The following is a 25,961-nucleotide window of genomic DNA, read 5'->3' on the forward strand; positions in this document are numbered from 1 at the left end:
TTATGGTAAGAAGGCATTCCGGCCACGGTCGGCTGAGCCTATCGGACTCTTCCCTATGCGCCAATTGGTGCGGTACACCGGCTTTGTGCCAGCGTCAACCGCTGCTAGGGTATAATCATAGAAAGCCAACGCCATGGCGGCTGAGGACGCGTCTCGCGGAATTTTAACGGTCAGCCTGACCGGTTCACTATGGGAACCAGCATTTGATGGGAGCAGCGACTCTGCCATCAGCAACAGTGAGGCCACCAGGTCCAAGTTCGGACGGGATCTCAATGTCTTGCGGATGACATAGCAACAGCAGGATTTCTTACATCTAGGAAAGTGACACGTCGTCAAGGACGCGCCAACTTATGTGATCCTCATATTGGAGCCATACTACTAGTATAGAACTCGTCCACGCCAAGAGACCGACTTTTTCTCCCTGTACATACCATTATTTGCCTCTTCATGCATATCCAAAGTTAGAGGATAAATCCGACTAGGGCCCCTCTCTCTGTCGCACTATGTTGTATGCAACAATCCAGCCTCTCTAATTCCAAGCTCTTCATTGTTTTCGTTTCCAGTCTGACCGGTCCATTCACAGCTTGGGTTCCGAGTGAAGTTGCTTGATATACTCCAAGACGGCGTCGACACCGGCCTGGGACACCTCGGTATCCTGTGCGGGAGTGCCGGTACTGCAGCCGATTGCGCCCACCACCTCACCTTCCACCACAATGGGAATGCCTCCGGCGACGTACATGAACCTGCCGTTGTTACTGCTGTTCAACCCGAAGGCCGGGCCGCCAGGCCAGACGTTCTCCTTGTAGACCGAGGTCGGGGCGCGGTGGCCCGCGGCGGTGAAGGCCTTGTTGATGGCAATGTCGACGGAGGTGAGTTTTGCGCCGGGCATGCGCTCGAAGTGGAGGAGGTACAGCGAGGCGTCGACAATGGCGATGTTCATGGGCACGCCTATGGCTTGGGCCTTGTCAATGCATGCGGCCGAGGCGAGTTTGGCGGCATGGTGGGTAAGGTGTGCGGGACGGTGGATGGCGGCCATCATAGAGGAGAGACGGGGATAGAAAGGCGTAGAGGTGTAGAGGCGTAGAGACGTAGAGGCGTAGAGGCGGAGGTTGGATTCTTGTTTCTTATTCCAGTAGGGATCTCGATCTCGATCTCGGTCTCGGTCACTTTTTCAATTCGAAGGAATGGCAGGCTTGGGCTTAGGATGGTAACCGCAGCTCGCACGCCAGCTTAGGAGGACTCGCGGATCCGGCAGCGCAGCGCAGTACAGGCAAGGTGAGGAAGGCAACGCAGAACAGACTTCGTAAATAAGAGTTTATACCATGTACGGGATAATTACACCTCATACATAGGTCAGGTAGGTAGGTACTTCAGGTCAGCGTGGGGTTGGTATTGGTATTGGTATTGGTTCAGACGATCAAAAGCAGGTAGGTGTGAGGCCGGGTCTCAATTAATAGCTCGCTTCCCCGGCAGTCAAGACGTGGATGTGGACGGTGTACAGAGTACTGTGTAGACTGGACTGTAATTAACATGCCTCGATTCAGTTCAAGAATCCGAAGCGAAGCAATGGAATTGAATTGACTGTGGTGTTCAAGTCGTGATCGTGACTTACATGCCTAAGGCTCCTCAAGGCCCGGCGACGTCAGCGACGGATTGCTCGCCGTTCAAGTGCAAGGTGGAGGAGACGATCGCCCGCACTCGCACTAACCGTTCCTGGCAAGAAACCGAGGCTCAACCACGGCTTAAGTAAGCCGGTGACTGTTGTGTCCTTTCCCATTTCCCACCTGCCACGCCTACACCTCCAGGGTAGGGATACAGATACGTTGGTTCTAATCATTCTGTATACGAAGAGCACCTGAATCCCAGGGCCAAGTTGTGTGATCGTTGGGCTGGAGCCTGCCAAACTCGAACCTGAAGAACTTGCTGCCAACTTGAACCTCAACCTCGAGCAGACTTGGCGTTGGGCTGCCTCATGTGAAGGATGGACGAGTCACGAGTCGTCCAACTCCTTCTTCCTTCTGCTCACCCATCTCATCCACGACTTGACATTTGACACTTGACACCATATTCCACTGTGATTAAGCCAGCGTCTTTGCTGCGGTGGCCCGACGTGCGTGGAGTGCCAGTGGCCGGCATCCTTCCTCGCCCTTCATGCAGTAATTTAGTTAAGAGCCTCCGCGGGCTGTGTTGTGGTCGGGCTTCGAGATGCCCCTGCCCCCGCCACTGCCCCTGCCCCTGCCCCTGCCCCTGCCACTGCTTGGGAGAACCATTTGGCCAATATCTGACACGACATGTGTGGAAAGCGACTGTTTCCCCGGTTTTGAGATCGTCCTGTACCCTCACACCCTCAAGTATGACACCTAAGTGTCTCCAATATGCGGCCGTGTGCTTCTTCTTCTTCTTCGCCTAGGGCTTTCGTACCCGGTGCAAGCACATTACTAGCCCTGCCCAATTCAGCCCATGGATGATTCTTCTGCCAACCCCGCTGATCGCTGATCGCTGATCGCTGATTGCCGCTTGCCTGACTGGTATTCCAGGGCGAAAGTCGGAGTCCGAATCCGTGCGGCCGTCACGACACATTTGGTGTGGAAATCGTTCAAAGTCTTTGCCGCCCTACTTGGCCTTCTCCCGTGCGCGCACCATGTCCACAAAACCCCAACACTCGTTTGGAAACGCAAATATCATCTCCTCGGCCCATCCGCTGCGGCGATACTCTTCAAGCGGCCAGATACATGCATATGCGTCCTCATAGTCTCCCTCGTCCACCAAAGCGTCGATATATTCCATGATTTCGCTTCGAGCCTGGCATTCGGCGGCAATCTCCTTATCCAAAATGCTCTGTCTTGAAGGTCCTGTCTGTTCGAGACCAGCGCTGTTTCTGTCATTGATAGGCTGTCTGGCAACAAGTCGCATGACTGAATATGGCTTTTTGGCTGCGACGGACATCCTTGGGTCAGCCTAAACCCGAAGACTCAAACGAGGGAGCCCGTTCTTTAGGCACCTACCTTTCTCACTATCATTCCTTCCTTCGCCTGTCTCCGAGGAGGCTGCAAACATCGTCCTCCAGGCATCCACAGCCTTTGAGAGCTCATCCGTCACCGCGGAATGATGGTCTTCGGCTTTGTGGATGACCTCCTGCCACGAGCCACTTGCATCATCCTCACCTCCATCTGGGCCCGTCGGTCTCAAAGATGAGGTTGACGCGGCCGGACCACTCCTACCTGCGCCTAGACCATGGTGATCGTGGAGGCCACGCGGTTCATGGCTCTCCTCGTCCAGGTCGGCCTCCGTCAGCGGCCTCGGCCAGAAGCCACAATGCAGATATTCCGGGGCCGGGACATCCCCGTTGCGAGGATTTGAGATTGATGACGGCTTTGATACTTCGGATTCACCCCGTGTGTGCTGTTCACTGCAATGATGCTCGCTGCAGTCGACATGGATCATCTTGCCGATCAGTTTGCCGTCCAGCGTGGTGGTGTCCCTATTGAGGTAAGGGTTTGAAGACATGTTTGAGTGGTAAGAGCTCTGTCAGAATCAAGTGCGACAAACACGGATCTGGAACTGTTTTTTTCTCTGTTGGAGGTGGGAAAATAACTTTCGCAAAGAGATATACTCAGCCTCGAGGCCTTCGTCAGGTCACTCAATTTCTACGGGAAAACATGTAGCACCTCGACGCCTCTTGGAAAGCTTTTCAGCCTCGGTTTGAGGTTCAGACTAATGGGCCAAGAGTGATCACATGGCCCGCATAATGGAATAATGGAGCCCACGCGCCGCAAAACAGAGCGACTTGATATTACTTGATATGGCCCGATCGTATGATCCGAAGCTTCCAGCGACGTTCCTGTCGAGCCAATCACAGGCCTCCGACCACGACGGTCACGTGCCGACTATGCTGTTGCGGGTTTATGCGCACGTGAGGATCATATTTTCTTTTCCCACTGCGATGCATATTTCCACTCATACTTGAGCCATTTAATATGGGCCTCGAATTGCCCCTGATCGCTTCGTGCCGAGGCCATGGCCATGGCCGTTGCACGACACTGGATGTGGAAGCTATAACAGTCTGGCCCTCGCTCCTGCAACGGTCGCTGTTGCCCTTTCCCCAGATTCAAAGACCAAAAAGAAACAAACAAGAATACAACTAAATATCAGTCGTCAATACCTACGACGAATTGAAAGACATGCAGGCACCAACTGAAGCTCTGCGTCTATCGATCTTCTACTTCCTGCTCGTCTTCCTGGCGGGCTTCCTCTTCGGCTCGATGAGAGTACCTTTTCTTCAACCAGTCATAGGTGCTCGTGCTGTCGAGATGTTGTCGACACCAATCATGCTGTTGGTGATCTGGCAGTCTGCGCAACTGACTGTCTGGCAGCTGCAAGTTGCGGCATCAATCTTCACCACGCCGATCTTCATCGGCGTCTTCTCTCTTCTGTGGTTAGGCGTTGTGGAGGCTTTTGGCCTGTCACTTTTCGAAGGCGGATGGTGGAACGGGTTCCGGGTCCACGTCGTCCAGAAAGATCCTCTGCTGGGGTCTATGTACGCCGTCGTGGCTCTTGCGTATACGGCCATGCCGTGGTACGTCTGGAGCCAGCAGAAACAGCAAATCGATCAGGCTTTGATGGAGATCAGTGCCGAGTCGAAACGCATAGGGGAGAGTGATGAGTACTGTACTAGGTGAGGTGCTAGGGTTGAGGGTTGAATTGGGGAAGACGTCATGTCGGGGAATAGTTCTCTGAGGGATCAGCCGTGGATATGAGCATAAATCCTGATTCATTCGTTATGGCGATCATATCACTGTGAAGATTCAGGCCATATGGGCATTGAGAGATTCTTTGCATGTCCAACCGGGGCAGAGGCCCGGCTCAGTTTCATGCCCAAGGTGTCGACCACGAACCGAGAAAGGCCTCCGATAGGCTTGGAGATTTTCCTCAATTTTCTTCCTCACTGCAGAAACGGGGTCCTAGTCTGAGGAACTATTCGAAGCTGGTGATTCGACTGTGTTTTTGGACGCAGGTGTGGTCGAACTGACTAAATAGCCGCATATAGGCAAGGCATGTGCTACCTTGAACGTACCTAGACGCATCAGCAGCATTGCTGAGCGAGGGACAATCGGTGCATGAGAAACAGGTGTATTGCTTTCTGAGACGAAGGCGGCAAGTTCAAAAACGCCCGGTCACCCTGGCTGTGTCAATCGGCAACTTTGTCACACTCAAGAAAGCCGGCTGGACGGAGAGGGACGAATCGGCAGACGAGGACACGTGGTCACGATGGCAGGGGTTTTCTAAAACCCCCTGGCAAAGTCGGGCGGAGAAGCACAAAGGACGCAGTGAGCCGTACTCGAAGGGATTGACGCCAATGATGGAGAGCCTGTGTGCCGTCATGCAGGGTTGGGTGTGATATCTTGCTCATTCCATCGTCAGTGCTGGCCACAGTTTCCAATCACTTGAGGGCACCTTCCTCAGCGGGGCACAGTCTGATGGTGCCCAATATGCCACCTTCTTGACGAGTTGGAAGGAAAGCCCGCCGCAGAAGCCCATGCGCCTGATCAGAAGGGAAGGGACGGGATGCACCGCAAAGTGTATATATGGTCGCAGGTATCTCTTACAAGGCCCTGATCACGGCACACTCTGTCTTCTTCTTCTTCTAATCTACCAGCGGAACGCCACCGGAATTACCCAAGATCAAAGGTCAGTTGGTGCCCAGTGGCCTACGTATGCGTGTGCGAAAGGCTCACAGTTGCGGTAGATACGAATGTGCGAGATTCGAGTGGTGGAATGGGCACCTCCGCCCCGTGGTTGTGGCCACCAGTCCTCTGCGGGATACAATCGGTGCCGAACCGCTCTATTGCAATCTGGAGCAGCTTGTGCAACACCCACGGGCATGAGAGAACTCCCAAGGAGCCTGGACGCTCAGGATAGGAACCGTGCCGGCCTGTGTCCAGCTTGCAGGAAAACCACCCCTCCTAGCTCCGCCGGGTCCCAGGCATAAGGGTGAGGCGTAGGGTCTTAGGAGCCGAGGAAGGCAGAACAGGACTAAGGGTGGAAAGAGTCAGGGTAAGAGACTTCTCAGAGAAAGCTTCCTTTCACTTTCTGACCGTCGGCAAAGCTCCGGCCCACCAGTGTTGGGTGGCTGCGGTAGGAAAATAGGGAGTACGGTCCGGTCCAGTTTGACCCCTGCTCCCAGGCCGGGGTTTAGGAGGCTTAGACTCCAGGGGTTAAGGGCTTCCCGCGTTACAAGGGGCCAGGAGGGGTTGGGACCACCTGGGGAGCGCATCCTATAAAACCATCACACATCCCATCCTAGCATCCTAGCACACGAGCTGTGCCGTGTTGTGCTGTGCTGGCACCACTTGGACCTTGCATCTATCATCATCATCATCACTTCCCGCAACATGCCTCAGCCAGATGGTGCTCCCACACTGCGACGGGTGTTCATCAACGTCAAGACGCCGAAATCCGACGAGGAAATTGTCAGGGCGTTCCTCAGGCATGCAAAGCGTCCGGACGACGAGTACGAGAAAAATGTCCACCTCATCCACCAGGATCCCGAGAGAAGAGGGAGCGAGGCCTGGTCGTTTCTGATCCTCGACATGAATGTCCATGACGTCCAGGGCTGCGACCTTCACGACATCCATTATGAAATCTACAAGGCGAGGTCTAACGAGCTCCAAGACGAGCTGTGAGTGGTGCATCCCATCCAATCCACAAAGCCCAGACAGATCCTGAGAGTGGTGCATCCCTCCCAATTCACAAATCCCAGACAGATCCTGAGGTGCTGACAGTGGCTCGTGCAGAACCTTTAAATTTCTCTCCCCACATCAATATCAAGCATACTATTATCAAACAAGCCAGTATGTCGACAGCATCTTACCATGGGGTCGATGAGTTTCCCGTCGACCAGGTCTGTCTCCTGTTCATCAACGAACCGAGACATGACCTCGAAGTTAGCCGAGGTCTCCGAAGACGGGAGTAATTGAGTCTGGACCCATCTCCTGTATCTGACAGGACAGCTTGTGGCATCGACTCGATACGCCGCCGGCTACTACAAGCTAGCCATGTCGAATGCCTGCCTACCTGCCTGGAGGTCACCAACCTTGAAATTGAAAGCCTTTTGTGTCGATAATCTCGGATTCACCCTCTAATCATTACCAATGGTGGTTTTATGACTTCGATTCGGGAACTCGGCTACTTACTGCTCGGCAGGTGAGGCTGTTGAGCTTCGTTCACGTTGACCGGAACACTACTAGCCTCTGGTTACTGACGACCTCTGCATCCGCGTCAACCTTTCTTTGGCAAGAAGCAACACTTTTCTTTTTTCTTTTTCCATTTTCTATTCTTCCTCGCCTAGGCGATGGCGAATTCCGGCCTTCGTTATTGTTCTTTCGAGACAGATTTCCTTTCACGAAACGGCTACAGCCTTCTTTATCTTTCTCTCGAGACGGATTTCCTTTCCACGAAACGGCTCTCCTTCTTCTCATGTACTTAGGTAATGAACGTGGATGGCGAGTCACAGGCCTAGGCCAATGTGACCCCTGGGGGAACAAGTACATGTATTTAGGGTCTAGTGTCAAGACTTAGACTCGAGAGTCCAGGTGACCGGGCCGGGAACACACAAACAATCCCGCTGGGCATGAATATTGGCGAATGAAATACTGTCTCTATCGTTGCAGAAATGTTCTTCGGCCAAGCCATGTCATTGTACAGCACACCATACGATACCATGCCATACTATGATGTATAAACTTACTACTACTGTTATCATACCAGACTATAATATATAACTTGCTACTACTCTACTATTATGCGATACTAATATATACACACTACACCATGCCATGCCACGAATCAGTCATCAGTCACCAGTCTCTAGAGATTCATTCTGACTACTCGGCCGCGTCTTCTTCCTTGGAAAAGCACGTCTCCTTCAAAACAGGCCTTAAGGGATCCGATAGTATAGATGTAATTACTGGGTAGGCAGACACCCAGGTATACTCCAGAGAGGAGTCCTGGATTTAAGATTCGTCTTCCCGGCGCTTGTCCATAGCGTCTCCATAACCCAACCCAGTTAATTAACTGCATCTTACATCTTACTCGCTGTGCAGTTGTGGAGCACTCACTGTGCAGATGCACCGCAAACAGTACGGAGTACGGAGTATAGACTGAACACATTGGGATGCACCGAACTACGTATAGAACAGCAACAAACAGTACAGTATAGACTGAACACTTTCCAGGAAACAGAAACACAGACATGTCTTATGACCAGTTGCAGTTGGTCGTCCAGATCAACATATCAGATGTTTTCAACCTAAAACCTCGGGCCGATAGGACATAATTTCGCTGGAGCCCTCGAGGCTCAACGTTAATGAGGCTGAGGCTGAGACCTGATCTTCTGGAGCCCTCAAGGCTCGACGTTTACGAGGCTGAGGTTGAGACTGAGGCTGAGACTAAGACTGACACTGACACTAATGCTGATGATGTACCCGAGCTCGCTGGTACAGGGCGTCAAGGACTTTGTCGGTCTCCCTGTCCAGCGGCTCCGCCAGCTTTCTCGGGACGGCTCCTTGGGTGTCGTAGTTGGGACCGACTTCGAAGCATTCTCCCGAGGTATCGGCCGGACCGAGCAGGTTCTCGAATACGTCGACGACGCCGTGGATCGGGGTCAAGAGCTTCTCTTTGTCCAGGTTGTCGTAGAACGCGCCGGTGGTGATGTTGGTGCGGACCACGTTCGGACAGACGGCGTTGCATGTGATCTGGTGGGGAGGATGATTAGTGTATCGTTCATCACATACGACAGATCAGAGCAGAGCAACACAAGACCAGAAACAGGAAAGGACAGGACAGAATTGAGAAGGGGAGAGGATGGCTTGTCTGGCTTTTCAGGCAAGAGGTCAAAAAAAAAACACGGAGGGCGAGAGATGAAAGGAGGGCGAGAGATGGCTTTCTGGTAAATCGGGGAGCGTCATGAAATCATCTCGAATCAAAGTCACATTCACCCACCTTTTCTTCCGGTAGATACCTCCCATAGCCCTGGACGAGGCCTGTGACGGCGTGTTTCGATGCCGTATAGATCGGTAGGGTCGGCACACAGTATATGCCACAGACGCTCGCAACGCAACCGACTGATTGAGCCCAAGTGGGACCGAAGTTAGCAATCATCTTTCTCTCTCCTCTCCCCCCTTCGTTTGATTCCATCTTTTACTCCTCAGCTAGGCTGGCCGGATTTTGAAACAGGGCAGAACAGAATTGGGGTTGAGAGGGAGACGATGGCTTGTCTGGCTTAGGGGGCTGGGGGGAGCAGTGACACTTAATTTTGTCCGAGGGCACCCCCTAGTTGTGTAGGACAGTACAACTTGACCTGGCTTGGACTTACTTTTGCCCCTGAACCCATATTTCCCAGGCTCTTGCCTCCGGAACTGCTGCACAGCCAATGCTACTGTATACAAGACTCCCGTCAGATCGACGTTAAGGACGGTCAGGTCGGGCGCCTCGAAGCCCGAAGCAGGCGGATCAATGGGGATCCAACGCCGCTCGCCGATCCCGGCTATCGGGTAGACATAATCGATGCGGCCAAAGTCGGCCACGGCCTGGCTGAACGCGTTGGCCTGCGAGTTCCAGTCGGCGACGTCAACGTAAGCACATCGTGCAACTGGAGAATCCTTGTCCTTGCCCTTGTTGAGCTCGTCGACCAGCTCTTGGGCACCTTCGAGGTTTCGGTCGGTGATAAAGACCTTGATGCTGAATTGATGAGACGTCAGGATCTCCGCGTTATGTTTGATTTGCCTCCGATGAGGGGCTTGCGGCTCGATGGATGATGGATGGGCTGGCCGTACTTGTTTCTCACCAGCATGCGAACCACCTCTCTGCCAATCCCGGACGCACCACCTGTCACGTAAGCGAAGCCTTCAGCCATGTTGGAGGCGACGGCGTTAATGTTCAACGAAGAGTCCGCAAATGGAATGGAATGGATTAGATTGGAATGGCGACTATGACAATGTCTAATGTCTAGAAGCAACGATGCAGCCAACATGCAACCAAAAATAATATGGCGGCTCACGAGTTAGGGGGCGTCCGCAAGGCTCCTTAGGCCTCGGGCCGGGAGTCCCAGAGTCTAGAGAGTCAAGAGAGCCTTGCGCGCCTCAACTCGGAAATGCCCGAGGCTTAGGAGGCTTTCTGGGGAAGTGAGGTAGCCGACTTCCACTCCGACTCCCACTCCGACTCCCACTCCTCCCACTCCCACTCCCCACGCCCCACAAGCTGACCGGACCTCAGGCCAGAACAGCCTCGGCTATTGAAGGATTCTCGATTCCCGGCGGCCATTGGATTAATGATGGAGGAGGAGGAGGAGGAAGGGGGAAGGGGGAAGGGGGAAGGGCAGGATAAGTGAAGGCCTCTCCAATATCAGAAAGAGTGGCCGGAAGGGTGACGATGATCAATGATGTATCTTTGATTCTTGAAGCCTTGTTGCTTGAAGAATCTATATTGTCTGAGTCTGACAGTACTATTTTCTCTAATTCTCCGACATATTGGCAGCCAGTTATTTTGGTCTGACAGCAGCTTCCGTGGACTACGCTTGGGGCTGCTTGCTGCTACGTACTTGCGCTTTTCTCCCGTGTGCTTCGCCGGTCGCGACAACGTTTCAACGGTTCAACGTTCGCTGGCAGTCAGTAATTAATGAGGAAAAGCAAAGTGTCGAATCAGTACATGGACCTACTCTGTACATACCTACCCGAGGAGAGAGAAGGGGCTGGTAATCCTAGCACTGCGCGTCTCGCTTTCGCAACCGTAACCTCTTGACCGGTGCTTGATCAACCACCCAAGTCTCTCCTACCAACCGCGGACACTTGCTGACAAGATGGATCGGTGAGCATCAAATCCCAGAAAGACAAAAGACAGACGAGCATTTGCCGGGATATCCGTGCCTGAAGCATAGGACACTCAACGATACCAAGGTATGCCTCAAGAGCCACGTCCAGCACCTAGACATTTGTTGAGCTGGACTATACCCGACCCAAGGCCAGGGCCCAAGGCTCCTCGCGATTGCAGCTTCGACAGCTAAAGCACAGGATCGCAACCATGTCCGATCCGGCCCCCCCGACTCGGTCGTCGATCTTCTCATCAAGGCTTTCGCCCACCCTCCACACCAAGCTGGCAACAGCTAGGATCCCTGTCGACAGTCTCAGCCGCACCGCCCCCAGTCGGCTCGAACAGACCGCCCTGCCCAATATCGGCCTCATCGAGCTCGTCTCGGCCGCCGACTTCACGCGGTACTATGACAGACTGTACACGACCATGTTCCCTCGGCGCGCAGAGCGCGAACGGTCCGACTTGATCGTCGACCGGCTCACCGCCCAAGCGCGAGGCGAGAGAGTCGGGCTGGCGCCGTACCGCATCGTCGGGATCAGGGACCCCGTCTCCGGCGAGGCCATCGGCGCGGCTCACTTCTCTGTGCTTCCGTTGCCGAGCAGTGGCAGTGATGGGAACGTGACATGCGACAGTACATGTAAGGACGCGGACAAGAGCCAAGACCGAGAATCCGGCTCCAGCTCCAGCTCCCGCGATGGCCAAAGCGAAGCCTCCAACTGGGCCGTCCCGTATTTGCAGTATATCTACGTCCGGCCCCAGAATCGGCGCCAGGACATGTCGGAGGTTCTGCACACCATGATTCTCGCGGTGGCCGCCGCGGACGCCGCGCCGCATGGCAGAACCGTGCCGTTCACCTTGTTCGAGACCGAACCGCCCGACCACGGCGACGACACGGCGAGCCGGGCGTATGCTCGTGAACGGTCCAAGATCCACACCAGCACCGGAGGGCTGGCGTTGATGCTGCGGAAAAATGATCATACTGGACATGTCCTCAGCGCCCACGTCCAGCCGGGCTTGGAGCCAGACGATCCTCCCCTGACATTGGTGTGGGTCATTCGCCAATCCCCGAATCCTGGTCGCCCGTACCATGTCAACACCATCGGCAAACACCTCATCGCTGCGTACTATCAGAGTCTGCGTGACGAGGGCTTTCCTGAAGAGAACATCAATCTCGCCGAAAGGATGGTCGAGGCGAGATGTACAGACAGCGTTTTCCATTTAATGCCTCTCGGTGAGGTAACCCACTTGAGTGGCCACGTCTACTGCGAAACCGAAACAGATGGCTGAGCAATGGCAATTGTATTGAATACGTGAGCAATATAAAACACTATGGACGAGCTCGCTTGAAAGCACCATCTCACCAGAAGCATTCTTGTTGGTCTCGTCCAGGTCCCTCCTGGGGTAGACATACATCACAACAGCTGAGAGCGACTGCAAACACCCCAGCACTGTAAAGACTATCCGCCGCCGAAGTTTCAAAAAGAGGGAAAGGCAATTTAATGGCCGCGTGGGCAACATTCAAGCAAGGAAAACACAGGCGCCGACATATCTCAGTCCAGCACTTGCAACTGTCACCAACCAGCTCGGAAGATACTCCTCCCCAGAAGCTCGCGAGACCCGCAAGGCATCCTCACAGGCCAACTGCTTAATGTCTGGGTGGTGTCCTCCTCGATGGACGTCTGCTGTAGAGATCCCCACCATTGTGAGGAACTCCCAGCACACCCAAGAGGTTGATGGCAGCAGTTTCGCCGGCAGCAAAAGCACCATGCACGCATCCATTTCCAGTCCGCGTGCAGTGCTCTCCGGCGAACTGCAGCTTGTTTCCCTTGTTGTTGTCCACTGCCTTCATCCATATTTCAGGTTCATCGCCTGTCTTGTCGGCAGTGTAGGTACCGAATCCAGCAAAACGATCCTGCGTCCAGTGTGTCGTTTCCAGATTCACAACCTGCGGGAGCTTTTTGTAAGGTTCGGTACGGAAGAGTTTGAAAAGTGGTTCGAAAAAGGCGTAGACCTCTTTGGCGGACCTCATAGTTTCGATGCGCTGGGTTAGAGGTTCGACGATTTGAACGGACAATTCTTTGGTGCCACTCATGATCCAGTTATTACTGGTGACGGTCATGTAAGAGAGAATCGAGTTCTCGTCAATCGCATCGGTGGTTGGTTCGGGGTAATAGATGAACTGGTCATTATCTTTTGGCCAGAAAACGGATTCGAACTCGACAAATATCTTGCCGAGAGCGCCATAGCCGAGCTTCTGAATGCCCAACGACAGATCGCTGGGAAGAGGAGGATCGAAGTCGACCAGGTTGTGTTTCAACACACCTAGAGGGAGAGTGCAAACAACAGCGTCAGCGGTGAAGACTGGATTTTGACCGTTTTCGGTGGTCGTGTAGACAACACATGGGTCACGGTCGTTGTTCCATTCGATTTTGGTTACCACATGACCAAGACGAATGACGCCTGGATCCTGAAGGGTCGAGGCAGTCCAGTCGACGATGGTGTCATACCCTCCTTTCATGTACAGATTTCTTTCGGTGGCAAAGTAAGCGAGATATTTGGAGGAAGCTTGTTCGAGACTGGTCCCAATCCATGCTTCCACCTCACGAGCAGCCTGAGGAGCCCAAAGGCGTTCGTCCTCGGTGACTAATGGATGGTTGCTCAGCCATTCTTTGATGAAGGTCAATGCAGGCTTGTCTTCGGCGTCGGGGTTCTCGTCATAATACCATTGACAGTAATCGGCAAACTCATCGGCCACCTTTTTGGCTTTGAACTGAGAACCTAGACGGCCGTCTTTGGTATAGTACAAGGGAGTGCCGTCGTCATAGTAATGCTCGATGTTGAGCTGGCCAATAAGGCGGACAAGTTTGTTGTTTGCGGTTTCGTGCATCCAGGCAGCTCCTATAAGAGTGTGAGCACAGTGCCGACAGGGGAAAACAATCCACAATGTCGTGGCCGAACAATGAGCGCTGTTAACGGCATCATCTCAAACGCCTACGGCGATTGTCAGTATTGCTCGAGGCAATATTTACCAATGTCTCGTGGCGCATGGCCCGGCTTCCTACTGGTGTAAATACGTCCGCCGATGCGGTCAGGCCGGGCTTCGAGCACAACGACTTGGATGCCATGGGACCGCAAGACAGAAGCGGCACGAAGCCCTGCAATGCCGGCACCGACGACGACGACTTTGTGTTCACTTGATTTTCCATCTCTGGGTGTTTCCCAGTGCTCTTGACTCACAACAACAGGTTCTTTCGGGTTTCGACCATCCTCCAACTCTTTGAGTCCGGCGGGTGCAAGGAGCAGCCGGCTGGCGAGTTGAAGAATGGTCGAAGGACTACTAGATTCCTTGGGTTTGTAACTAGAAAGGTGGGCGACGTGGAAGTGTTGAGCCATTTTGAGCTGGCAAGTCGACATTCACGTGTGGCAGGGACGGGAGAGACCAGAGCACGAGGGCTGGCAAGGTTTGCTGCAAGCAGAGACAGGTAGACGAGCTGGACAGTTGAGGCGGGAGTGGCAGCGGGAGATGGAAGAGAGGGAAAACAGGATCGGGGTGATGTCGAGATGATGTTTGGGAGATGAGCCACTAGGACGCCTGCGGCAGCTGCATGCGTTGTTGACAAGGGGGGATCCTGCTTATCGGAGTCCCGCGCACCCAGTCCACACGAGGCGACTCCAGGGGAGATCTTGGGCTTGGGGGGCTTAGGAGGCCTCAGGACCCCCCCGCAGGTGCAACCCCCACCCTTCATTTGGCTGCGCTGCCCTCAAACCGGCCCCCTTAAGCGTTGGCTAAGCTCTGACTTTCTGGTGCTTGTGTAGAACCTGGTTCCATCAGCCATCAGACTCATCAAGCTCGACACAGTACGGAGTGCCAGGTATGTACATACGAGGTACGTACCGGAGTCCGGAGGACAGATCAGGACAAACAGCTTGCAGAGTCTCTCGCCACGCCTGATCTGCCGGCCACCTACCCAAGGGGGCAGACCCATGGCATGTCATTCAAGCTAGAAGCGCAGCAAGCGATCGCCTCTCGCCTGCTGGACTGATCCCAAGCTCTCCTCGCCACTGATAAGCCCAGGATACCGCCAGCTTCCCGCCCGCCGTCCCTTTTCTTTGCGGGGATTGGGCAGCTGGCTCGAGTCTCTTTTTCTTGCTCACGCTTACAGTACCTCCTCAAGCCACCACATGATAAGGACGTCGCACCAGCACGATGGCCACGCTTTCTGCCGATTGTTTTAAATGAACATGTGGTCCGGCTGACCTCACCGTCTGCCTCTTTGCTGTCACTCCCTCGTCTTCAAATCGTTCGCGACAACCCTCGCATGGAGTTCGAGGAGGTGCTCCCAGGCACGCGCCGCCTCTTTGATGCCGAAGGTCGTCCACTCTCTGTCGAGTCTGGCTTGAAAACACATGGCGACATCATTCTAATACCCCAGCCGACCGAGTCGCCGAACGATCCTCTGACTTGGTCGCTGCCTCACAAGTTATGGCACAGTTCCTTGGTCTGCTTTGTGACTGCTTTGACTGCGGCCACATCGAACGATGCAGGCGCAGCACAGTATAACGAGAACCTTGAGCTTGGAATTAGCTATCCCTCGTTCAACACCGGAGCCGGAATTTTGTTTATCGGCATTGGCTACTGGACTTTGCTTTCGTCTCCTGCCGTCTACCTGTATGGACGTCGGATTCTCTACCTCATCGGGATGTTGTGGGGAGTCATTGGAGGTATCTGGTTTGCACGAGGTCAAAACACTAGTGACGCTCTCTGGAATCAACTCTTCGTTGGGGCATCCGAGTCTGTGGCCGAAGCGACTGTCCAATTGTCGTTGATGGATCTTTGGTTCCAACACCAACGTGGCTCAATTCTCGGTGTCTATGTGCTGGCCACAAGTGTCGGAACGTACTTGGGACCCTTGATCGCTAGCTACATCGCTGATAGTAGCATCGGGTGGAGGTGGATTGGCTGGTTCGGGGCCATCTTCTCCGGAGCAACCTTCCTGGTCTTTCTTTTTGGCCTGGAAGAGACTACTTTCCGACGCGAGCGTTACTTGACCAACGGCGGCGACAGGTATCTTGTCGACGGTGTCAACCAGGTGGATAACGAGAGATCCGCAAGCTTGCCAGCGGAAGTGGCGGTCGATGAGAAAATATCGTCTTCTGCTGAGCAGGCGCATACCTCGTCCAGCCTTGAACACCAGCGTGGCACTGCCAAGGACGAGAAACCCAAGTCATATTGGCAACGCATTGCCATCATCACTCCCGCGCCGAATCTTCGCGGAACAGGCTTCAAGCAGTATTTCCAGCGTCTTTTCCATACACTTCGAGTTTTCACTTTCCCCGCCGTCATCTATTCCGGGTTGCAGTGGGGGGCGCAGGATGCCTGGCTTACGTTCTATCTGACCGTCGAAGAAGACAACTGGTATGGGCCACCGTGGAACTATACCGATGCACAAGACGGTAACATGAATGTAAGCTGTCTCCCTCTCTGGCTGTAAACGCCACCAGTCTTCGTCTGATAGATACTAATCGATGCCGTGCATATTCTGTAGATCCCTACACTTATTGGAGCAGTGATTGGTTGTTTCTATGGTGGATGGCTGAGCGACAAGTTCCTGCTCTGGATGACCCGACGAAACGGCGGTGTGATGGAGGCCGAACAACGTCTGTGGCTCATGCTGCCTTGTGCCTGCATCTTTCCTACAGGGCTGTGGATCTTCGGGATTGGGAGCGCTCACGGATGGTCGTGGCCTGCCCCTTATGTTGGTCTGGGCTTCATAGGGTTCGGCTGGGGCTGCGCCGGCGATCTGAGCATGGCATACCTTATGGACGCCTATCCCGATATGGTCCTGGAGGGCATGGTGGGGGTTGCTACAATCAACAACACCATCGGATGTATATTCTCCTTTGTGACATCCGATTGGATTGGTGCTAGCGGCGTTCAGAATACTTTCATCGCCATCGGGGTTTTGTCGTTTGTCTTCATCATGACGACCGTGCCGATGATCATCTGGGGCAAGAAAGCTCGCCGCTGGACGAGGAGCCGATACCAAAGCTTTCTGGAGATTCGTGATGGGTTTGGGAACTGATGATTGGGGCGAATCTCTCTTAAATATGTCTGTGGATTTGGCGATCTATGACCTGTTGGGATTACTTAGTGGAGATGCGTCAATTGTGAAACGAACACCACTGAGAACTGGCTTTGAGAGATCCCCAAGTCAAATTTTATCACGACACGCGAATTCCTTTGTAGTGCCACAAGTTCTAGTTGTACGCAGTACGGAGTAGAGGCATGCAGCCTGGCCGAGCCTACATTTGACACCAAATACTCCGCCGAAGAATTCCTACCGTTGATCATAGAGCCAGTACCGTTGCATTGCTCGTGCTCTCTCTCTCCACTCGAGACTTTCGAACAAGATACAATATTCGAATCCGCTGATCCAACTCCAGTCACATCTGTATCGGCGTCCGCCTCGTCCTTGGAAGCCCATCGACCTCCCCAAATCGAGCGTCTCTGCAGCGACTCCAGTCACCATGCGGTCCACCCTCCCCCTACAGCGCGGCGTGTGAGTGTCTTTCGTCCCCAGTCCAGTCACCTATCCATTTATCTCAATGCACAAGATCTGCCACCAGCACTTCCTTCCACCACGGCAGAGATCGTATCTCCCATGTCACGTCCGAGAACCGAGTGAACAGAAAACTAATATGCCCGTCTTGCCACAACCAGGTTGAAGCGCTCATCATACTACAACCCGGACTACCGCACGGGGGCGGCCTTAAACCGCGCCCGCCGGCCGTACCTGTTCAAGAACTTGATCACGGGCGCATGTATTTTCAGCTTCGCCATTGGAGTTTGTACGTCGACGTCTACAAGACCCTCCTGCTTCTTCGATACGTTTTGTCTTTGATCTGGCCACATACCTAGCTAGTTAGCTAGATAGCTGCACGCCCATTCTTCCTGCGGGCTTTCGGAGCCATCCCTCCTCCCAAAGAAGGAAATACTGACCCGCTCGTGTGTAGTTGCCTTTACCCTCAAGGCCGTCGGTCAAGATGATTTCGAGGACGTGATTGTCCCGGACGCCCCGGCGCGGTCGCCAAAGACACCTACCGCATAGGCGAATGGATGCGTTTCCGAACCCGAATCAACCAAAGAAAGGAACGACGCTGCTTTTGCTTGTCCTTTCACTTCGCGTCTCCTCGACGAAGACATTGGCGGGCTCCTCTTCTCGTTCCATTTGGGTCCAGCAGCAACCGAATTTCAGACATCTTTTTCCTTCTAGCAAGATGCATTCGACATGAGCAGGCCCCGGTTGTCGAGATCGGCAACGTCCATTCTGTGGAGGTGGATGAGTGTAGTGTACTACCACAAGACAAGACTCTAAAAACATGTTATATCATATCACATCACATCACGAGGCCATTCTTTGCGAGCATGAAATTGTGCGAGCCTGGATGCCAGGCGGGCGCATTACCCATGGGCCGGGTTTTATTGTAAGGTCAGGAAAGATAGCTCGACGAGGATCAGGGGATCACGAATGGTACTCCTCGGCATTGGACACGTCCTACTCCGAATTCAGAAGGGCAAGACGAGTAAGAGGATGGTGCCTCGCCAATTTTGTGAAGAACGAGAGAAAGGTGGTGAGGCAGATATGCGGTGGCAATGTCTACACTTCGAACAAACTATGGTGGCGAGCAAATGGCTCGAACTCACGGGAGAGAACATGTCCATAAAACACTTAAAGCCCGCTTCAAAAGAGATTCGATTTCGCATTATGGGGAATTGTACATGCTATCAGTCATAGCCAGAAAAGGAATACCAGTGATTCTCATCTCCACTTCCTATCGAATGCTGAATCTCCCCGTCCCAGACAATCCCGATCCTGCCGTGATGGCCGAGTCCCTAGCGTGTCTAAACGGAGAGTCGTCATTGAATCTCGATGGAACCTTGTCCGGCCGCGCCGACGCCGCTCGAGGCGGCGAGCCTGCTGCCTGTTGCGCTCTGGATGTGAGTGGCGACGAATTCAGATCTCGGTGTCTGTCTTTGGTAAGTGCCTCGGAATTGTCGGTGGAGATATGGAAGTCGGTTCCAGCTCCAGATGCCACCCGCCGCGTATCCAGGGGAGATGTAGAATGAAGACGGTAGTTGTGGACACTGGAACCAGGTTGAGGTTCCAGTTTCGTCGTACTACTGTATAGTTGTTCGTCGTGCGGAGTGTTAATGGCAGAAGAGATCTGGGCGGACGGGTCGACGATCGTAGAGGCCGACCCTGCAGGCTGGAGACCATCTGCTGTGCGTTGTTGGTTTGCTGGTGTCAGAAACTCGGCTATGGGCGAACGATTAGAATTCTGCCGACTCAACCGATGGATCGGATGTTGTGGATTGGCCCACGGCGTCTGTTCGAGAAATTGTTCTTCTGCTTGCGGACCTGATATCTGTCTCCCCGCCGTGCCTTGTGCTTGCCTTTGCGTGGGCCTGACAGGTCGAAGCTGAGCGGGTGAAATCTGCAGATGATGTTAGTCATCTTCTGCCACGAGGAGACTCACAATACATACCCCCATCTTTTGCATGTCGTCGTCAAGATCCGTTTGTTTTGACGAAGCCAGCTCGGGAGCCGCAGGAAAGCCGACATATTTAGCAATACCTGATAGGATCGACACTTCTTTGTTATACGCGGTCTGTTGCAGGATCTGTTGTGAACGTCGTTCTGGGAATGGGATGGAGAAATTTGGTATTGCGGAATCGGTCTTGAATCTGTCTCGCTGAATGCGGTAGAAGTGTTCGCTGATTCGTTCCAGGTACTTTTCGCGAATGTCTCGCACCGTTTGGAAATATTGACTGTGGATCTGGCTGCGTTCTGCGACAGCTTTGTTCTTGAGGGCGCCTATCTTGTACACCAGAAGCTTCTGTTCCACTTCGAACTTATCGTCGCGGTACTTTTTCACAGCTTCAAGCTGTCGTAGGAGCTCGGGATGGGATGGTTTGGGTTCTGATAACAAGGCAAGTTCATGGTTGATCCCGGCAATCCGCTCGTCGTAAAGTCGATCTCTCAATGCAGCGAAATGCTGTTCTAGTGAGGATAAGGCTTCCATTGCCGCCACTCGTTTTGCCTGTTCTTCCTCGGTTTTGACTGCCACCTCGGCATCGTTCTCGTCAACAGCGTCAGTATCTTCAGCCGGCTCACCCTCGTCGTCATCTTCTGCATTGGGCTCTTGTAGCACTTCGCCTTTCGCTCTGCGGCGTGGCCGACTTCTGGCCTTATCTTTGGAATCCTCACTGGTATCAGCCTTTTCACCTTCTTGATGTTCCTCTCCTGGCTCTTCTATATCCTCGTTGTCTGGTGGCGGCGCGGGTACTACAGCTTCTACCGTGGGTTCTCTGGTATGTTGGCTGGGGCTGTCCCTGCCTTCGCTCTCTGGTTCGGACTTTCCATCCTCACTTTCAATAGACCCTGTCCGGCGCCTTTGCGATCTAGGAGCCTCTTCAGTGTCCGATTCACTTGCTTGCCTTTTTCGTTTATTTGGTGAGGTTGTCCCGTCCGCCTCAGGTTCTCGTTGTGCTTCATGGTTGGCCTCTCCGTCACTTAGCCCGCCTTCAATTTCAGAATCAGGGTGGGAGGATATGGGCGATGACATGGCGCTTTCTGTTAAGCTCTCTATCTCGGGCCGCATGTCGACGTCCTCTCTGTGAGCTAACTTGCTGGGGCTGATTTGCAAAGGCTGCTTTCGGGTAAGGTTATCAGGAGTAACCTGTAGGCGCTCGGTCTCGGCCTCTGAATCAACTTCGGTCACTTTGACCGGCTGAGTTCCTTCATCTTCAACATCGTCGAGGTTATCGTCTAGCTCGCTCAGACTGCTAGAGCGGTCGTCATCTGAGACTGGTTCATTGTGCCCAGTGGTCACTGTAGCAACATTGGAGAGGGCCAGAAGCGAATCTGCTGCTGAATCCATTGCGGAGGCGTGTGAATGACACGCGTTGGGGCAAAGTAGGAAAAGGTATGAGGAGGATGGAGGATAGGAGGTTCGTTCGAAGTGACCTGGATGCTGCTCTGTCAGTCAAGTTTCGAATCATGGCAACAAACCGGAGCACCAGTGCGAAAGTGTAACATGGTCACAAATGTAACATACAATGTTTATAGCGAATGAATTGCAATTATAAGAGCATGATTTTTTGTTGTGGCCTCTCCTAGCACTCAGTGACAGCAGGGCTGGAGGAAGAGCATCAGAGCAGCCGACCGTGGTGACTCTGACAACTAGCTGCTAATTCCTTTCGCGCGGTTGCAGCAGGCGAAGATGTTGACACAACACCAACTCGGTTGCCTGAGAGCTGGAAGCAAGTCGACGGAGCGAGGGTTGAGGGTTGAGCAACAGGCGGTGCCGGTGTCGCAGCAGCAGGAGAGAGGTTGAGGACGGATTTTAACGTGGAAGACTGGGACTCGATGTATTGGATGTGCCACTGAAAACAATTGTCTAAACGAGAGGCCGAAAGCCACGAATGGAGGGTGGTGTATCCGTATGAGTACAATGTGTACTGTGGTAGAACAGAATGTCGAGCGCAGGCGGCGGGTTGGCGTCGTGGAGAAATGAAGCCCCCCAAAAGGCGCATGGAACGACCTGGCGCAGGGCAGCCCGCTGGTAGTAAGGGCACGAAAAGCCGCGATGTCATGGAGGAGAAATTCCGCTTGGCAACGGTTGGTGACGGAGTTAGCTGATATGCAGGCGCTCTTATCTCCATTATCGGCTGGTGCTGCGTCTCGAAATTTTTGTAGACTGTGGTGCGAAGCTGGACCAACACTCGTTCTTGACCCGATGTGCTGACAACTGGGCATCTACCGTTCTGCACATTGATCAAGACATTACCATCGGTGGGACATTTGGTCAATATCATGGGCAAGACCAAACAGTCTACCTCCCAGCCGGGGGCCAGCAAGTCAACCCAAATCGCAGCAAAGCAGGACTCGCTGGATCCCACTCTCGCGTCGCTGTTTGCCTCGAGCGTAAGCTACTAAGACTCACGGCCAAAGATTACTGCTGATCACTCTGTGCCAGTCTGGACCAGTCAGAGTCCCCACAAGGGTCGTGCATGCGTCAAAGTCTACCTCTAGCAATCCCCAGCCTACTGATGACGACGAAACCTCTTCGGGGAGCGACTCATCGGATGATACTGGTTCTGAGTTAGAGGCATCTGAAACATCCCTGGGAGCCAAAGACGGAGCAGCAATCGCCACTGCTGCCCTCGAGGCTAACGAGAGACCTCGCAAACGAAGACGCCTAGCCGATGGGGACGACCTTGAAGCGTCGTATTTCAAACGCCTAGAACGAGAAGAAGAGAAGGAACAGCAACGGTCCTCAGCCAAAAGGGAAGGGTCTAATGCTCAGCTGAACTCTGACGAAGATGAAGACGAAGATGAAGACGGTGTATCAACTTCCGGTAGTGATGAAACCTCTGCCAGTCAACCCGCCGCAGAAGATATTCCACGACATGAAGTCTTCGAGAAAAAGTTGACCGATGAAGAGAGATTGAAGAGAACAGTCTTTCTAGGGAATGTGTCGACGGAAGCGATCAAGTCCAAATCGGCCAAAAAGACGCTCACCAAACATCTACGATCTGTGTTGAAGACGCCCGCAAAAGGGGACAGACTGGGAAAGCTTGAATCTATACGATTTCGTTCGACAGCCTACGCCAGTGATTCTGGACCGAAGAAAGCCACTTTTGCAAAGAAGGAACTGATGGATGAGACCACCACCAACACGAATGCCTATGCTGTGTTCACCACAGAAGCAGCCGCAGAGCACGTCGCTAACAAGCTAAATGGCAGTGTTGTCCTAGATCGACATATGCGAGCGGATTACTTGGGCAAACCCGCAAAAACAGACCACAGGCGTTGTGTTTTCATCGGAAACTTGAGTTTTGTCAGCAAAGAAACGGCTGGAGCAGACGACGAGGATGATGATGGTTCGAAAAAGCGACGAGCTGCAGCAAAGCAGCCCGCTGATCCCGAAGAGGGTCTGTGGCGAGTCTTTAGCAAGGTTGGGAAGGTTGAGAGCGTCCGAGTTGTGAGAGATCAAGAGACACGCGTCAGCAAGGGCATTGCGTATGTTCAATTCGAGAGCGAAAACAGTGTGGAAGGTGCTCTGCTCATGAACGACAAAAAATTTCCTCCTATGTTGCCTCGAATATTACGAGTGATGCGTGCCCGCCGGCCGCAGACCAAATTACCTGCCGCCGGATCTAAAGCGAGGTCAACAGCCAGAGGCCCGGCGAAGGGGCGGGGTCGTACAGAGAGCAAAGGAGGCTTTGTCTTCGAGGGTCACCGTGCGAGCAGTACATCTAACGGCAACCCTGCCGGCTTCAAGAAAAGACACAAAAAGCGACCAACCACAAGAAGCAGCCGCCGAGGAGCAGCATTCAAGGCTACAGGTGGGAGAAAGAGCAAACCCACGGGCAGTTCATGAATGCCCGGAGCGTGAGGACGTGGCCCGTGGAAAGAGGTTCCATATGCAGTGACTAGACAGCCGTGATGCTACGAGGATAGCCCGGCCTATGGGCAGGGACATTTGGTAGATCGTCAGGCTGAACAGGCAGTCGAACATGTCTTTCCAGATCAAATAAACACTTGGCTATAAACGATGGAGACGTGCATGTGTATCTAGATACTCAGACAGATGAGAGGCCAAATATCTGCATAGTCAGCATTGAAAGTGTTGCACGTGATATAGACCTTTAAAGAAGCATGTTATATTCTCCATATTGGGATGCTCTGGCGGTGCCACTGAAAATCCAGTACGATATATCCGTCATCCTGGCTTCCAGGAATCGTTACTGTTAAATAATGATGACCTACTGCATGTCTTGAGATAGCCTGCCGGTTTGTGCGAACATGGTAGGAGGCAGTAAACGAACTGCTGCAGACGCTGGATTCTCCCCTACGAGTTTGACATCTGGTCAGACCATTCGACACATCAAAAACGTGCCGACGTCGCGGTCGCCTCTCCATCCTCAGGTGTTAGCTTCCAATATGCCGGCAGAAGAGGTCGAAACTGTTACGCAAGGCGAAAAAACAGGTGAGCCTGACGGAGAGTGGCTGGTCGCAGAGTCCAAGTCCTCACGAAAGAAGAGGCGTAAGATCCACCAGGACCCAGGCGCTCAACCCAGCATCGCTTTCCTAGATACGAAGCCTGCTCGTGTACAGCTCAAAGCGCTGCAAGATCTCGTCCTGTATGTTTTGGCCGATGGAGTCGCACCCTCCTGGCTGGCTGTGAGGAATGTCCGCCAAATCGAGAAAGTGGTTGTCTTGATGATTCCAGGTCTTGACCGACAGCTGCTGGAAAAGTCGGATATACTGGCCAATGTGTCTACGACTGGATATACGGATGGCCAGGCTATATCAGCAGAGTCGGCTGATGCCACATCTGTCAGTACATTCCCACGGGACGCTTCGCACTCTCCAGAAACCACTCTCGATTCGCAACAGGAACTGGCGCGTCGTTTACTCCAACACGTCCTCGAGGTCAAAGCCCCCGGCGATACGCGAGCGAACAGAGTCCACTCTCCCTTGCAGGGCATGCTGATTGCGCCGCTTCCCGAATCGAAGGAGAAAGGCGGCTCCAAAGACGAAAAGTCGTTCCCGTCCGTCCGGACATCGATAGCCACCTTGGTCCACTCGGCCGAGGAGCTTCGCGATGCAGAATACCCGATCCATCGTGCGGCATTCACCGACTCGAAGGATGCACAGCTGGAACAAGACCGTAGAGAGCAGACTTGCCAGTCTACCTCATCAGGCTGGGTAGATACGGATGTCTCGGTCTCAGAGCCGGCCATCCCTGCAGCATCTCGATCCCACGACGCACTTACCGAAGGTCTCAAGCCGTACGCTCTTGACTGCGAGATGGTCTTGACGGACGACGACAAATACTCCCTCGCGCGCATTTCGCTGGTTGACTGGCATGGCAAAACCGTTCTCGACGAGTATGTGAAACCAGCGCTGCCGATCAAAAACTATTTCACCCAGTACTCGGGCATTACGCCACGACATCTTGAGAACGTGAGCACTACTCTTGAAGACATTCAACGCTCTCTATTAGGCTTTCTAGGCCCCGACTCCATCCTGCTCGGGCACTCGCTAGAGTCGGATTTAAACGCGCTGAAACTAACGCACCCCTTCATCGTCGACACAAGCATCATTTACCCACATCCACGCGGTCTGCCGCTCCGGTCGTCCCTCAAGTTTTTGGCCAATAGGTACTTGAAGCGTGAAATTCAGAAGGAGGGCGCCAATGGCCACGATTCGGTGGAAGATGCCCGCGCAGTGCTTGATCTCGTGCGTCTCAAGTGCGAAAAGGGCCCGAGATGGGGCACGCTGGACGCGAATGGCGAGAGTATCTTCCGCCGCATCGGTCGAAGTATGCGCTCGGACGATTCTAACAAGACGAGAGAAACGGCCATCGTCGAATACGGCACGCCTGAGAGAGGGTTCGGCAGGGACGCCACGTACAAGATTGCTTGCGCGAGCGACGACGAGATTGTCCAGGGCGTTTTGCGAGCGGCGCACGGAGACACTCCCGCTCCACCAGATACACTCTCGGATTCCCTGAAGCCGGCCGACAGGATCCCACCCGGTGGCGTCGACTTTATCTGGTCGCGGCTGCGCGACCTTGAAGCTATACGGGGCTGGAACAACCCTCCAACCGCATCAACTACAAATCAACTTCCAACCGCATCAACTACAGACCAACTACCCAGCGACACGGCCACCGATGGCTCGTCGGCCGCCTCGACTTTGGCCTCAGACCTAGACGCCACTGCCGCCCGCACAATCACGCACCTTCGCACACTCTTTACATCCCTCCCACCCCGCACGCTGCTCATCGCGTATAGTGGCACCGGCGACATGCGGCCGGTACTGCAGCTTCAGCAGTTGCACGCACAGTACCGGCGAGAGTTCAAGGTGAAGAAATGGGACGAGTTGAGCGTTCAATGGACGGACGTCGAGGAGCAGAGGTTGCGCAATGCCGTCGAGAGGGCGCGGAGGGGCGTCGGCATCCTTGCACTGAGATGAAGACGCAGCGGGGGCGTAGCTGGCAAAGCGGACAGAAGAAGAGAT

At 53.6% G+C, this 25,961-nt stretch overlaps 12 protein-coding genes across 12 annotated transcripts; 7 read left to right on the forward strand and 5 right to left on the reverse strand.

Moving 5' to 3' along the window:
* Nucleotides 1-577: 577 nt before the first annotated feature.
* On the reverse strand, nt 578-1,036 carry A1O3_09438 (uncharacterized protein; the record flags this gene model as incomplete). Its single annotated transcript, XM_007739532.1, has 1 exon — nt 578-1,036. The coding sequence occupies one exon, from the start codon at nt 1,034-1,036 to the stop codon at nt 578-580; it is 459 nt and encodes a 152-aa protein (XP_007737722.1).
* Nucleotides 1,037-2,613: 1,577 nt separating this feature from the next.
* A1O3_09439 (uncharacterized protein) lies at nt 2,614-3,507 on the reverse strand (the record flags this gene model as incomplete). Its single annotated transcript, XM_007739533.1, has 2 exons — nt 2,614-2,933; nt 3,006-3,507. 2 exons carry the CDS (start codon nt 3,505-3,507, stop codon nt 2,614-2,616), a joined length of 822 nt encoding a protein of 273 aa, XP_007737723.1.
* An 821-nt stretch (nt 3,508-4,328) lies between these two features.
* On the forward strand, nt 4,329-4,679 carry A1O3_09440 (uncharacterized protein; the record flags this gene model as incomplete). Its single annotated transcript, XM_007739534.1, has 1 exon — nt 4,329-4,679. One exon carries the CDS (start codon nt 4,329-4,331, stop codon nt 4,677-4,679), a length of 351 nt encoding a protein of 116 aa, XP_007737724.1.
* A 1,713-nt stretch (nt 4,680-6,392) lies between these two features.
* A1O3_09441 (uncharacterized protein) lies at nt 6,393-6,683 on the forward strand (the record flags this gene model as incomplete). The annotated part of the gene is made up of 1 exon (XM_007739535.1): nt 6,393-6,683. One exon carries the CDS (start codon nt 6,393-6,395, stop codon nt 6,681-6,683), a length of 291 nt encoding a protein of 96 aa, XP_007737725.1.
* Nucleotides 6,684-8,465: 1,782 nt separating this feature from the next.
* Nucleotides 8,466-9,913, reverse strand: A1O3_09442 (uncharacterized protein; the record flags this gene model as incomplete). Its single annotated transcript, XM_007739536.1, has 4 exons — nt 8,466-8,753; nt 9,001-9,122; nt 9,374-9,738; nt 9,834-9,913. 4 exons carry the CDS (start codon nt 9,911-9,913, stop codon nt 8,466-8,468), a joined length of 855 nt encoding a protein of 284 aa, XP_007737726.1.
* A 1,163-nt stretch (nt 9,914-11,076) lies between these two features.
* Nucleotides 11,077-12,153, forward strand: A1O3_09443 (uncharacterized protein; the record flags this gene model as incomplete). Its single annotated transcript, XM_007739537.1, has 1 exon — nt 11,077-12,153. One exon carries the CDS (start codon nt 11,077-11,079, stop codon nt 12,151-12,153), a length of 1,077 nt encoding a protein of 358 aa, XP_007737727.1.
* A 358-nt stretch (nt 12,154-12,511) lies between these two features.
* On the reverse strand, nt 12,512-14,259 carry A1O3_09444 (uncharacterized protein; the record flags this gene model as incomplete). The annotated part of the gene is made up of 2 exons (XM_007739538.1): nt 12,512-13,764; nt 13,896-14,259. 2 exons carry the CDS (start codon nt 14,257-14,259, stop codon nt 12,512-12,514), a joined length of 1,617 nt encoding a protein of 538 aa, XP_007737728.1.
* Nucleotides 14,260-15,185: 926 nt separating this feature from the next.
* Nucleotides 15,186-16,949, forward strand: A1O3_09445 (uncharacterized protein; the record flags this gene model as incomplete). Its single annotated transcript, XM_007739539.1, has 2 exons — nt 15,186-16,331; nt 16,413-16,949. 2 exons carry the CDS (start codon nt 15,186-15,188, stop codon nt 16,947-16,949), a joined length of 1,683 nt encoding a protein of 560 aa, XP_007737729.1.
* A 445-nt stretch (nt 16,950-17,394) lies between these two features.
* A1O3_09446 (uncharacterized protein) lies at nt 17,395-17,975 on the forward strand (the record flags this gene model as incomplete). The annotated part of the gene is made up of 3 exons (XM_007739540.1): nt 17,395-17,426; nt 17,588-17,715; nt 17,881-17,975. The coding sequence occupies 3 exons, from the start codon at nt 17,395-17,397 to the stop codon at nt 17,973-17,975; spliced, it is 255 nt and encodes an 84-aa protein (XP_007737730.1).
* A 724-nt stretch (nt 17,976-18,699) lies between these two features.
* On the reverse strand, nt 18,700-20,808 carry A1O3_09447 (uncharacterized protein; the record flags this gene model as incomplete). The annotated part of the gene is made up of 2 exons (XM_007739541.1): nt 18,700-19,362; nt 19,414-20,808. 2 exons carry the CDS (start codon nt 20,806-20,808, stop codon nt 18,700-18,702), a joined length of 2,058 nt encoding a protein of 685 aa, XP_007737731.1.
* A 935-nt stretch (nt 20,809-21,743) lies between these two features.
* A1O3_09448 (uncharacterized protein) lies at nt 21,744-23,313 on the forward strand (the record flags this gene model as incomplete). Its single annotated transcript, XM_007739542.1, has 2 exons — nt 21,744-21,854; nt 21,907-23,313. 2 exons carry the CDS (start codon nt 21,744-21,746, stop codon nt 23,311-23,313), a joined length of 1,518 nt encoding a protein of 505 aa, XP_007737732.1.
* A 425-nt stretch (nt 23,314-23,738) lies between these two features.
* Nucleotides 23,739-25,916, forward strand: A1O3_09449 (uncharacterized protein; the record flags this gene model as incomplete). Its single annotated transcript, XM_007739543.1, has 1 exon — nt 23,739-25,916. One exon carries the CDS (start codon nt 23,739-23,741, stop codon nt 25,914-25,916), a length of 2,178 nt encoding a protein of 725 aa, XP_007737733.1.
* Between the last annotated feature and the right edge of the window lie 45 nt (nt 25,917-25,961).

Source organism: Capronia epimyces (assembly GCF_000585565.1).
Source record: "Capronia epimyces CBS 606.96 chromosome Unknown aczIQ-supercont1.9, whole genome shotgun sequence".
Lineage (NCBI taxonomy): Eukaryota > Fungi > Ascomycota > Eurotiomycetes > Chaetothyriales > Herpotrichiellaceae > Capronia > Capronia epimyces.